The sequence below is a fragment of the Oncorhynchus nerka genome, linkage group LG22 (assembly GCF_034236695.1).
Source record: "Oncorhynchus nerka isolate Pitt River linkage group LG22, Oner_Uvic_2.0, whole genome shotgun sequence".
NCBI classification, from domain to species: Eukaryota; Metazoa; Chordata; class Actinopteri; order Salmoniformes; family Salmonidae; genus Oncorhynchus; species Oncorhynchus nerka.
In genome coordinates this window covers 56,137,759-56,150,618 of record NC_088417.1, presented here as the reverse complement: position 1 = coordinate 56,150,618, position 12,860 = coordinate 56,137,759, and the positions used below count along the sequence as shown (strand labels likewise).

Sequence of the window (12,860 nt, the reverse complement as noted above, 5' to 3'; positions counted from 1 at the left end):
GGGCTTGCTTTAGCTGATTTAATGGGGCTACAGATGACAAACTATCCCTTCCATGTAGGACTTGTTTTATTGGCAATTGCTCAGAGACCATATTATTTATTTGTACTGATCAACAACATTTGAACAGAAGAAGCAATCTCTTCTTTTATAAAAGTGTGTGCTGTCTCTTTAAGAAAGTAATGATTTATGAATCATTTAGGAGGCAGAAAGTGGCTTTATGGTTATGGAATCTAGTGGCAACTAGACAGGAGGTGTGTGAGAAAGAAGAGATAAAGAAGTTAATTGTTTTTTAGTGGTGAGGGAGACTACGTGAATTTATAAAGTTTTTAGTGACAATCAGCTTTCAAATCGGTATATTTTGCGCTATGGTTAGCATATTATCAGAAAGTACTAGGGTAGTGAATTAATGTTTTCTTCAGCTGTAAGCTAATAAGGAAAGTTAGCCTACAATTAAAGCTGGAAGCTACCGGTTCAACTTGCATTGTAAACGTGTTCTGTATGGACATTGTTTTGCGAACAGTAATGAACAGTTTCAACATTTCTACATGCTGTGTTGCATTATTCTTCTGTGCAGCATGAGTGGGGAAATAACAATACAGCTCTAGCAAGGAATGAGTGGAGCAGGCACTTTGCTCTTTGTACTATAAAGGGGGTGTCCTGATAGACAGACTTGATCCTCTCAATCACGTGAGACACATTTGACAATGGTACTGAACGTAACAAAAATTCCACTGTTTTTTGTACTATTATTTTTCAAAAATATTTTTCAAATATTCGGTATACCATGCAACACTAATGTTCTGTCCGATGGCAAACCCAGATGAGGTGTTTGCCCAGGGGCTGCTAACTGATTGATTGACTGACTGACTCCAAGGACAAAAACCCATCTCACTTCCAGCTCTTCTGTCTGTCCATCTGCTCACTCTCCATCAGACCCTCAACTCTGCCAGGTCTGGCTGCTCCCTCCATCCCTCAGAAGTAATTTAATCAGGGATGTAGTGGTTTTTTTCCAGGGGTTCTTCCTTCCTGATTTTCTGTCAGGATCCTCCATTCATACATTGAAATTGATCTACTGTAACTGTACCCCTCAAACGAATATTCCTACTTTCTTTCCATAATACACACAGAGCAGGGTGACCTCAACTCATATGTGTCCTCCATATGGGCATTAAGAACATGGCAGGGCCCCTTGTTCAACTGGCCTTCACATAAACACAAACTCATGATGGGCCTCTGAACTGGAAATAAGTCAGTCACCCCTCGAACGGTTCGTCCAGCTGGCCGTTTATTGGAGGCGCAGAGGATAGCGAGCTTGTTTGTGTTGTGCCAAGGAGTTGACAAGGGGAAGTAAGGGGAGGGGACAGGGTGGATCAACCGCTAAGTCCATAAAACTTTGGAGTCCATGATTACCTTCTTAGATGTATGTCAGACCAGATGTAGTTAAGATGGAGGGAGGGCATGTCGGATTATACTGTTGCTTTTTAAACCAAATCAAATGTTATTGGTCACATACACATGGTTAGCAGATGTTATTGCGAGTGTAGCGAAATGCTTGTGCTTTTAGTTCTGACAGTGCAGTAATATCTAACAAGTAATCTAACAATTCCACAACAACTACCTAATACACTCAGCTAAGTAAAGGGATATAATAAGAATATATACATAAAAATGTATAGGTAGCCTAGTGGTTAGAGCGTTGGACTAGTAACCGAAAGGTTGCAAGATCGAATCCCAGAGATGACAAGGTAAACATCTGTCGTTCTGCCCCTGAACAGGCAGTTAACCCACTGTTCCTAGTCCGTCATTGAAAATAAGAATTTGTTCTTAATTAACTGACTTGCTTAGTTAAATAAAGGTTTAAAAATATATAATATATGGATGAGCGATGACTGAGCGGCATAGGCAAGATGCAATAGATGGTATAAAAATGCAGTATATACATACGGGATGAGTAATGCAAGATATGTAAACATTATAAAGTGACTAGTGATATATTTATTCAAGTGGCCAATGATTTCAAGTCTGTATGTAGGCAGCAGCCTCTCCGTGTTAGTGACGGCTATTGCCAGATATGTGTTTGTGATCTCTCTTTAGTCTCTACTTTCTTATCCGTGCTCTGAGTGTGACTCACTAACAGGTTATAGGAGTTCAGTGCCAGCCAGGCAGGCTGCAGTGTGATGGGTTGATTGAGCCTTCTCTAATGAAAAGGCCCACTACCCTGAGAGCAGTGTTAGTTGTATGACCAGCAGCGTTGGTTTGAAAGTACAAACAATACAACAGTAAGAGGAGGGAGGAGAGGAGGGAGGCTGTATAGGGGCTATGGAGGGAGAGTTGGGAGGCTTTTTGGAGACTGTGGGAGTATGGAAAGAAAGAGGGACTGTGGGAGAATGTTTCCCCTGAAGGACATGAGCAGCTGAATGTCAATGACGCAACACCATGAGAATGTGGTCTGTAATAAGAAAGTGGTCTGGAAGCAGTAAGCAATCTCTACTGCACTGCAGAGATTCATCAAGGGGACCAAAAGACTAATCACCAAACGTACGGCAACCACGCCACTGGTTTGCTAGAAAGCTGAAATGATTGAACAGCACAAAATATTGAAGATTGTATCTTAAAGCTGGAATCCCTAATGATGAAACTGTCCCTTTGGGATATTACAACAACAAAGACGTTACTGCAAACAACAAACGCTGTTGTTTTTTTCTCCCTTGGACATTTTTTAAAATTGTACCTTTATTTAACTAGGCAAGTCAGTTAAGAACAAATTCTTATTTTCAATGATGGCCTAGGAACAGTGGGTTAACGGCCTTGTTCAGGGGCAGAATGACAGATTTGTACCTTGTCAGCTCGGAGATTCGATCTTGCAACCTTTCGGTTATTAGTCCAACGTTCTGACCACTAGGCTACACTGCCACCCCGTAATTACATGCGTGATAGAACAGCAGAATATGTAATGCAATGTTTTTACCACACTGCTTGACACACCTTACCTCCGTTCGGTCCACAAAACCAAAACAATAACAAAGGTACTAGGGGCGGACAGTGGCGCTTTTCCCCCCCTAATGCAGATTCCATCTTTAATGTAATGTCCTGGCAAGACTTGTAAATGTGGAGTGGAAGCATGTACATGGTCCTGATGTGTGTGTTCTATCTCTGTGTTCCAGAATGGCACTGACTATGGGTTCTTGGTGCGTCAGAACTCTGAGCTGCTGCAAGCTCTGGATGAGATGGAGAAGACCTGCACCAACCTGAGAGAGGAGAACGGCCTGCTGGTGAGCATTTACATGGACTAGAGTAGAGGTCTGGACAAGAACTAGGGACGAGGTAGAGGCCTCGTCTAGACTAAAGTTGATGATAATCTCACAATTCTTTAAGGCAATATTGCAGAAACTTTTTTCCATTGACAATTAGCCATTTTGACCGGCAGTGCCACCTTGTGGGCAATCTTTAGGAATCCTCCAATCAGAGCGCAGATATTGGTCATGTGACCATGGTGGATGTTTTTGAGAGGGAGTGAAAGAGAATCAATTCTGTTTTGGAGTAAAATGTTAGCCTTTCACGTCTCATGTTGGTTGCCTCACAACAATTTTTCTCATAATACGTTAAGATATACTGTATACTGACCAAAAAAAATAAACACAACACGTAAAGACCTTTAGAGTTTAATTCGGGAGATGGTAACTCTTTAACCTCTCTAGGATAGGGGACGCAAGCGTCCCACTTGGCCGAAAGCCAGGGAAAATTCAGCGCGGCAAATTCAAATAAAATGATATAAAAATCAAACTTTCGTTAAATCACATATGTAAGATAGTAAATTAAAGCTACACTCGTTGTGAATCCAGCCAACGTGTCAGATTTTTAAAAAGCTTTTCAGCGAAAGCATAAGAAGCTATTGTCTTCCTGTTCAATACAGGAAGACAACAAACCAACGCTACTTTTCAAGTCTTGCGCAACTCTCAACAGTGTTACCCAGTTCCTAGATGGCCATACTTCTTCATTGCACAAAGGAATAACCTCAACCAAATTCCAAAGACTGGTGACATCCAGTAAAAGCAGTAGGAACTGAAAACCAGTTCCTAAGAAATATTGTTTCCCAATGAGAACACACTGAACAGACAGAGACCTCAACAACAAAAAACATTCTGAATGGTTAGTCCTCTGGGTTTTGCCTGCTACATAAGTTCTGTTATACTCACAGACATGATTCAAACAGTTTTATAAAATTCAGAGTGTTTTCTATCAAAATCTACTAATAATATGCATATCTTATATTATTGGCATGAGTAACAGGAAGTTGAAATTGGGCACGCTATTTATCCAAAAGGGAAAATGCTGCCCCCTATACCTTAAGACCGCTCTCGTGGTGCCCCAAATTCCAAATTAGTTCATTGTTACATGATTAATTTAATCAGGTAACAATTAAACATAGTTAGTTGGTTCGATAAATAACAGTCATCAGATTAATGAAAGTAAAGTCATGGTAGCAGCATAAACATGGTACAAACATTGTTAGGCACAGACAACAGCGCAAAGGGAAAAAAGCTAATGATAATAATTTGTACACTGCAAACTGACCACAACTAATCCCATAAAGAGATTGTATTTGAAAATAACAATCATTTCATACCTTGATTACATTGAGACAGGATCACGTCTCATTTTTGTTCGTAGCAATACTTGGTGAACAGATTTCCTAAGGGAAACAGTTGTTTTGCTGAATTCCTAGTGATTTTAGTCTTTTTGTAACCAAAATGTTTAATATGGTTGTGGTCCTTAGCCCCTTTCACACGCTGGCTGTATGAATACAAATGGTGTGTTTTTGAGAAGTGGTGTGACCAAGATACAGATCATTGCTTACCTGTGCTTTGTATCCAAGGTTTTATGCTTCTTGCAGGACCTTTTGAGCATTGGTAAGGAATGATCAGTCTCCCGCCACCATTCACTATACAGGAGGATGAGGTGAGAACTGTTTTCAAAAAGCAAAGCTTAAGGAAAGCCGAAGGACGGATCAACTTGCACCAGCTGTGCTCCACTACTTTGTTGAACAACTGGCCCTGTTCACTTACATTTTTAACACTTCCTGATGCCAATGTACAGTACCACAGTGCTTCAAGTACCATCATCTCTGTCCCCAAATCACCTAAAACAATGCCACAGGCCTAAGTGCTGTCCCCCTGCTCTTCTCCCTCTTTTTGATTGTTGATATTTATATCTATGAATTGTGGTGATGCTATTCTAGTTGCTTGGCAGAAATGTGTTAATGTACACACTGTATAAATTAAAATTAATGTGGGTGAATGTTTGTTGTATGAGGTAAGGCTGGAGTAGATGCACTCACCCCATTCACGAAAATGATTTGCTCCTACAGATAGTGAGTCACATTGCCGTCAATATCAGTCCTATGGGCGAAAACAGCTCCTTGATGAGAGAGGTCAAAGTAGAATTGCAAGAATCGTGCAAGCTAACAGGTGAGCCACAAACAGACAAATAATGGCGCAGTGCAGAACGGCATCTCGGAAAGGCACAACTCGTCACTTGGACTATTGCAGCAGACGACTACAACGGGTTACACTCTAATCAGTTAAAAGCAAGAAGAAGCGGCTCAAGTGGGCACACAATCACCAACACTGGACAATTGAAGAGTGGGGGGAAAATTTGCCTGGTCCGACGAATTCCAGTTCCTGTTGCATAATGCTGATGTCCGAGTCAGGATTTGGCGTAAGCAGCATGAGTCCATGGACCCATCCTGACTGGTGTCAACAGTACAGGCTGGTGGCAGTGGTGTTCTGGTGTGGGGAATGTTTTCCTGGCACACGTTAGGTCCCTTGATACCAACTGAGCAAAGATTGAAAAACACAGTGTATCTGAACATTATTGCTGACCAAACCCAATAGAGCATCTTTGGGATGAGATGGAATGGGCATTTCGCAGCATGAATGTACCGCCGTCCAATCTGTCCGATCTGCAGCAACTGCGGTATGCCATCGTGTCAGCATGGACCAACATCCCTGTGGAAGGTTTGTAACACCTTGTAGAGTCCATGCCCCGAATAATTCAGACTGTTCTGGAGACAAAGGAGGGTCTGACCTGATACTAGATGGGTGTGCAGTGCCTTCAGAAAGTAGTCATACCCCTTGACTTATTTCACATTTTGTTGTTTCAGCCAGAATTAAAAATGGATTATATGTTTTTACACATAAATACCCCATAAAGACAAAGTGAAAATGTGTTTTTAGAAATCTTCGCAAATGTTTTGAAAATTAAATATGGAAATATCTGATTTGCATAAGTATTCATGGCCCTGAGGCAATACATGTTAGAATCAACTTTTAGTAAGTCTCTCAGAGCTTTGCACATCTGGATTGTACAACATTTGCATATTATTCTTTTTTTAATCTTCAAGCTCTGTCAAGTTGGGTGTTGAACATTGCTAGACAACCATTTTCTTGCCATAGATTTTCAAGCACATTTAAGTAACCAATTGTGCTATATTGTTTGTTTTTTCGCATTGTTTGTATCTTACTTTGTATATAATGTTTCTGCTACCTTCTCTTATGACCGAAAATAGCTTCTGGATACCAAACTGGGTGAAGATTTTTTATTTAATGAGTCTGACGCGAAGGATGTACTGTTGCTCCCGGACCAGGCCCAAATCCCCATCATTCGCATGAAAAAAAGACGGAGATAAAGGGGGCACAGATCCGGGTGCCTTGTCAGAATTCTTCAGTGAGTGGGTAACCCGCCTCTACCAACCGTTCGTTTGGCCAACGTGCAATCACTGGAGAATAAACTGGATGAGCTCAGTTCGAGGCTATCCTACCAACGGGACATTAAAAACTGTAATATCTTGTGTTTCACCGAGTTGTGGCTGAACGGCAACATGCATAATATACAGTTGGCTGGGTTTTCCATACAGGCAACATCCGCACCAAGCTAAAGGCTAGAGCTGCTGCTTTCAAGGTGCGGGACACTAATCCGGACGCTTATAAGAAATCTTGCTATGCCTGCAAATAAACCATCAACCAAGCAAAGCATCAATACAGGACTAAGATTGAATCCTACTACACTGGCTCTGACGCTGGTCGGATGTGGCAGGGCTTGCAAACCTTTACGGACTACAAAGGGAAACCCAGAAGTGAGCTGCCCAGTTACTCGAGCCTACCAGACGAGCTAAATGCTTGCCTTGAAGCTAGCCTAAAAGGCAACACTGAAGCATACATAAGAGCGCCAGCTGTTCCAGACGACGGTGTGATAACGCTTTCCGTAGCAGACGTAAGTAAGACGTTTAAACAGGTCAACATTCACAAGGCCAGCCGGATTACCAGGACGTGTACTCCGAGCAACTGGAAAGTGTCTTCACTGACATTTTCAACCTCTCACTGACCAAGTTTGTAATACCTACATGTTTCAAGCAGACCACCATAGTCCCTTTGCCCAAAAAAGGGAAGATAACCTGCCTAAATGACTACCACCCCATGGCACTCAGGTCGGTAGCCATGAAGTGCTCTGAAAGGCTGGTCATGGCTCACATCAACACCATCATCCTGGAAACCCTACATCACTGGGGCCAAGCTTCCTTCCATCTAGGACCTCTATACCAGGCGGTGTCAGAGGAAGACCCAAAAAATTGTCAAAGACTCCAGTCACCCAAGTCATAAATTGTTCTCTCTGCTACCGCATGGCAAGCGGTATCGGAGGGCCAAGTCTAGGTCCAAAAGGTTCCTTAACCTGTTGCTTCTACTCGGGACGCTTGCGTCCCAACTAGAGCTCTGGAAATGCAAATGCACTACGCTAAATGCTAATAGTATTAGTTAAAACTCAAAAGTTCATTAAAATACACATGCAGGGTATCGAATTAAAGCTACACTCGTTGTGAATCCAGGCAACAAGTCAGATTTTTAAAATGCTTTTCGGCGAAAGCATGAGAAGCTATTATCTGATAGCATGCAACACCCCAAAAGACCCACAGGGGACGTAAACAAAATAATTAGCATTTCGGCGTTACACAAACCGCACAATAAAATAGAAAACATTCATTACATTTCACCATCTTCTTTGTTGGCACTCCTAGATGTCCCATAAACACTATTTGGGTCTTTATTTTGATTAAATCGGTCCATATAAAGCCTAGATATCGTTATATGTAGACTGTGTGATAAATGAAAAAAACATTGTTTCAAAACGTAACGTCATTTTTTAAAATTCAAAAAGTCGACGATAAACTTTCACAAAACACTTCAAATACGTTTGTAATGCAACTTTAGGTATTAGTAAACGTTAATAAGCGATAAAATTCATCAGGAGGCGATGTAAAGATCATTAGCTGTCCGTCTGGAAAAATGTCCGGCTAGAAACTCAACGAAAATATCCGGTCCTAGACCGGATTAGATACGGTGTCCTGTATGTGTTTGACCAAGAAAAAACTCAAAGGGAAATGACAAGACTCTAGACACCCTGTGGAAGCTGTAGGTACTGCAACCTCAGTCAATTAATTGTGGTTCACGTTTATCAATGGGTTCAAGTAGCGCATGGATATATTTTCCCCATTTTCAGTGAACAGTTTTTCCTGTGCTTTTCGATGTAAATGCCGTTCTGGTAAAGCCACAGCAGTGATTTAACCAGTTTTTTAAACGTCTGAGTGTTTTCTATCCACACAGACTAAGCAAATGCATATACTATATTCCTGGCATGAGTAGCAGGGCGCTGAAATGTTGCGCGATTTTTAACAGAATGTTCAAAAAAGTAGAGGGTCGACTGAAGAGGTTAACAGCTACAACATCTGTTGTATCCGGGGCATGTGACAAATAAAATTTGATTTGATTTGATCCTCAGTTGTCTCTTTTCACAGCCATTAAACTGTCTTAAAGTCGCCATTGGCCTCATGGTGAAAACCCTGAGCGGTTTCCTTCCTCTCCGGCAACTGAGTTAGGTAGGACACCTGTAGCTTTGTAGTCACTGGGTTTATTGATACTCCATCCAAATCGTAATTAATAACTTCTCCATGCTCAAAGGAATATTTTAAATCAGTGTTGTTTTTTTTACCCATCTACCAAAAGGTGCCCTTCTTTGTGAGGCATTGGAAAACATCCCTGGTTTTTGTGGTTGAATCTGTGTTTGAAATTCACTGCTCGACTGAGAGTGAATACTTTCTGAAGTTGCACTTCAAAGCTACCATGCTGCACTGTAAACAAATACCACCAACCTTGGTTTTGTGGAAATAAAGTATATTGTATCTAACAGAGGAAAGGCTTTCTCCACTGTTTAAACAGAGTACGACACGCTTTCCACTCTGGGTCCTTGCGATCTCCAGAGTGCTGGAGTGAGTCCCTTCTACATGCTCATTGTGTGGTAACAAGTAGCTCGTTTTTGATAAGTGGTGTGACCAAGGATAGATCATTCCTTACCAATGCTCTGTATCTGAGGTTTTATGCTTCTTGCAGGGAAAGTTTTCTCTGCTGTTAAAGTCTGTTTAGCTGCAAAGTCTGTAAAGTCTGTAAAGTCTGTTAAAGTCTGTCTATCTTGGCCTGTCATATAGGCTTCGGCAATAAGACAGTAGGAACTTCCTCTGTTATGTCGTTTTATGAAGGGAGCGTATCGCCTACACCCAATATCCAATCCCTTAGCTCCATCTTTAGAGTGGTCTATTGTGCTTGAGGCTATTTCACATCAGCCTTTTTGAGCCACTGGAATCATGGAGATGAAATATCTCTCCTTCATATTGTTTTACTTAACCGTTTCCAAGCCTTTAGTCCTGTCATGGGACCTGACTATTGTGCTTGAGGACTTTCACAGCAGCCTTTTTTTGAGCCGTTGAAAAGCATGGAGATGTAATATCTCTCTTTCATACTGCTTTTCTAATTGCCCTTCCGTCTGCAAAGCGAGTGAGTGAGATGCACGCACTGTCAGTCCACCATTCTTGCCTATAGTTTGACCCAGGTTATCCAAAGTAACCTTCTTACCTAACCCCGTCTTCATGCCTAAGGCCATTCATATTTTGTCTCACCTTAGAGCTTGTGGCTTTACACCCACCACCTCTACGAAAGAAGAGCGTCTCCACTGTTATGTCCAGTACATTCTTTGCACATTTACTTGGACAGAATGGGAGCTTTACGCAATAGCGAACAACTTTTAGTTTCTTGGGCACCTCCATGCAAGTGGACCCCCTCTCTCGTTAACTTCTTGAGTGTAGGGGGCAGGATTTTCGTTTTTGGCAAAAAAAAATGTACCCATTTGAAACAGCCTATTTCTCAGACCCACGGACTAGAATATGCATATAATAGATTAGGATAGAAAACACTCTAAAGTTTCCAAAACTGTCCAAATATTGTCTGTGAGTATAACAGAACTGATATTGCAGGCGAAAACCTAAGGAAAATCCAACAAGGAAGTGCTGTGTTTCCTGAAAGCTCTGTTCCATTGAATGCCCTGCCTCCATTTAAAGGGATATCAACCAGATTTCTTTTCCTATGGCTTCCTCAAGGTGTCAACAGTCTAGACATAGTTTCAGGCTTTTATTTTGAAAAATGAGCGAGAAAGATCACATCGCGTCAGTGGATAGCTGGGTGTTCGCGGAGTTTTGCTTGCGCAACAGAGTGGGGCAGCCATTGTCTCTCCCTCTCCTATTGAAAAAGCTACAATCCCGGTTGATACATTATTGATTTATATATTTTAAAAACAACCTAAGGATTGATTATAAAAAACGTTTGACATGTTTCTGTGGACATTACGGATACTATTTGGAATTTTCGTCTGTGATGTCGTTACCACTCGAGCCTGTGGATTTCTGAACATAACGCGCCACGGTATTTTGGATATAAAATAATCTTTATGGAACAAAAGGAACAGTTATTGTGTAACTGGGAGTCTCGTGAGTGCAAACATCCGAAAATCATCAAAGGTAAGCGATTTAATATATTGTTTTTCTGACTTTCGTGACCAATCTACTGGGCTGCTAGCTGTTTCTAATATTTTCTCTACTGAGAGAGATGTTCTTACATAAACGCTTGTTATGTTTTCGCCGAAAAGCTGTGTTGAAATCTGACATGCCAGGTGGATTAACAACAAGCTAAGCTGTGTTTTGCTATAATGCACTTGTGATTTAATGAAAATGAAATATTTTTTGTATTTTAATTTTAATTTGGCGCTCTGCAATTCAGCGGGTGTTGATGAAAATGATCTCGCTAACGTGATGGGTGCGTCAAGAAGTTAACAGCTATCCCATTGGATACTGGAGGCTATTATATTGGCTTATAATAGCAAGGGTTTTACAGCCCCCGGAGGGCCTGAGGGCTCATTCCACCAGAGGTATGGCTACCTCTATGGTACTGTTCAAAGGCATCTCTTTACAATATGTTTGCGATGTGACATGTTGGGCCACCCCTCGTACGTTTGAGCTTTTTACCAACTGGACGTCACTGCACCTTTGTTGATGTGTACTGTGTCGGAGCCTCTGAGGGGTGATGCTGTTGGGGTTACCCTAGCTTCAGAGAGCATGTCTACGTTACGGGAGTTGGCCATATCCCCATAGTGATACATCGAAACAAGAATTTGAAGAGAACTCATTGTTACTTTCGTAACCCTGGTCCTCTGATCATGAGTGAGATGTATCACCGCATTTCCCTACTCGCAGAGAGCAAGGAAGAAAGGCATGCTTGAGAATGACCAGAGGACAGGCGAGTGGCATCTTATAAGGAGGGAGGGGCTCACCTCATTCGCCTCTCGATCTGTCTGTCTCCGAAATATGTTATGTGATTGGTTCTTCGTGTTGTGATCCGCCTGGAACGAATCCCCATAGTGACACTCATATTATCAGAGAACCGGGGTTACAAAAGTTTGTCTTTGTCTTTTTGAGTCCTCTACTGTGTTATTTTGGTCCAGTCCTCACCATGCCTGTCCTGTTCTGGCAGTGTGAGTCAGAGCTGCAGGCCTGTGGAGGAGGTTTTTAAATATGTCTCTCCCTCTATCTCTCTGCAGAGGAAGAGCAGTGTCCCAGAGACTGAGGAGAAGGTGAGGCGTCTGAGGAGGAAGAACACAGAGCTGGCTGTCATCGCTAAGAGACTGGAGGATAGGGCACGCAAACTACAGGAGGCCAACCTCAAAGTGGTAAACTACAAGCCTATCACTGTTTTCAGATATAGCTATTGCCTTACTGCAAGGTTGTCATACTCATTTCAAATCAAATGTTATTTGTCACGTGCTGAATACAACAATTTAGATGAAATATGAAATGCTTGTTTAGGAGCTCTTCCCAGTAAAATAAATAAATAGTAACACAAGGAATAATATACACAAGAATGTACATGTAGTACAGGTAATAGATCAATTTTCAGGGGTACTATGTATTTGATGTAGATATGGACAGTGCATTCAGAAAGTATTCAGACCCCTTGACTTTTTCCACATTTTGTTACTTTACAGCCTTATTCTAAAATGGCTTAAATAAAACATGTTCCTCGTCAATCTACACACAATACCCCATAATGATAAAGCGAAATATTAGCAAATGTATAAAAAAAAAAAAAACTGAAATACCTTATTTACATAAGTATTTAGACCCTTTGCTATGAGCCTGTGCTGTCTCGGAGCCTGTTGGTCCATGAGCCGATGCTCCCGTACCATTTGCCAGACGGTAGGAGAGTGAACAGTCTATGGCTTGGGTGGCTGGAGTCTTTGGCAATTTTTTGGGCCTTCCTCTGACACCGCCTGATATAGAGGTCCTGGATGGCAGGGAGCTTGGCCACAGTGATGTACTGAGCTGTCTGCACCACCCTCTGAAGCACTTTGCTGTCAAGGGTGCATTTGCCGTACCAAGTGGCCATGCAGCCAGTCAGGATGCTCTCAATGGTGCAGCTGTAGAACGT

The 12,860-nt window shown here is 41.8% G+C and overlaps 1 protein-coding gene across 1 annotated transcript in view; it reads left to right on the top strand.

Annotated features, from left to right (window-relative positions):
• The window catches only part of LOC115105391 (peripheral-type benzodiazepine receptor-associated protein 1-like), a 175,007-nt gene that overhangs the window by 70,650 nt on the left and 91,497 nt on the right, over window positions 1-12,860 (top strand). Inside the window, 2 exon segments of the mRNA XM_029627372.2 lie at window positions 3,165-3,272; window positions 11,974-12,102. Coding sequence (XP_029483232.2) covers window positions 3,165-3,272; window positions 11,974-12,102 — 237 coding nt within the window.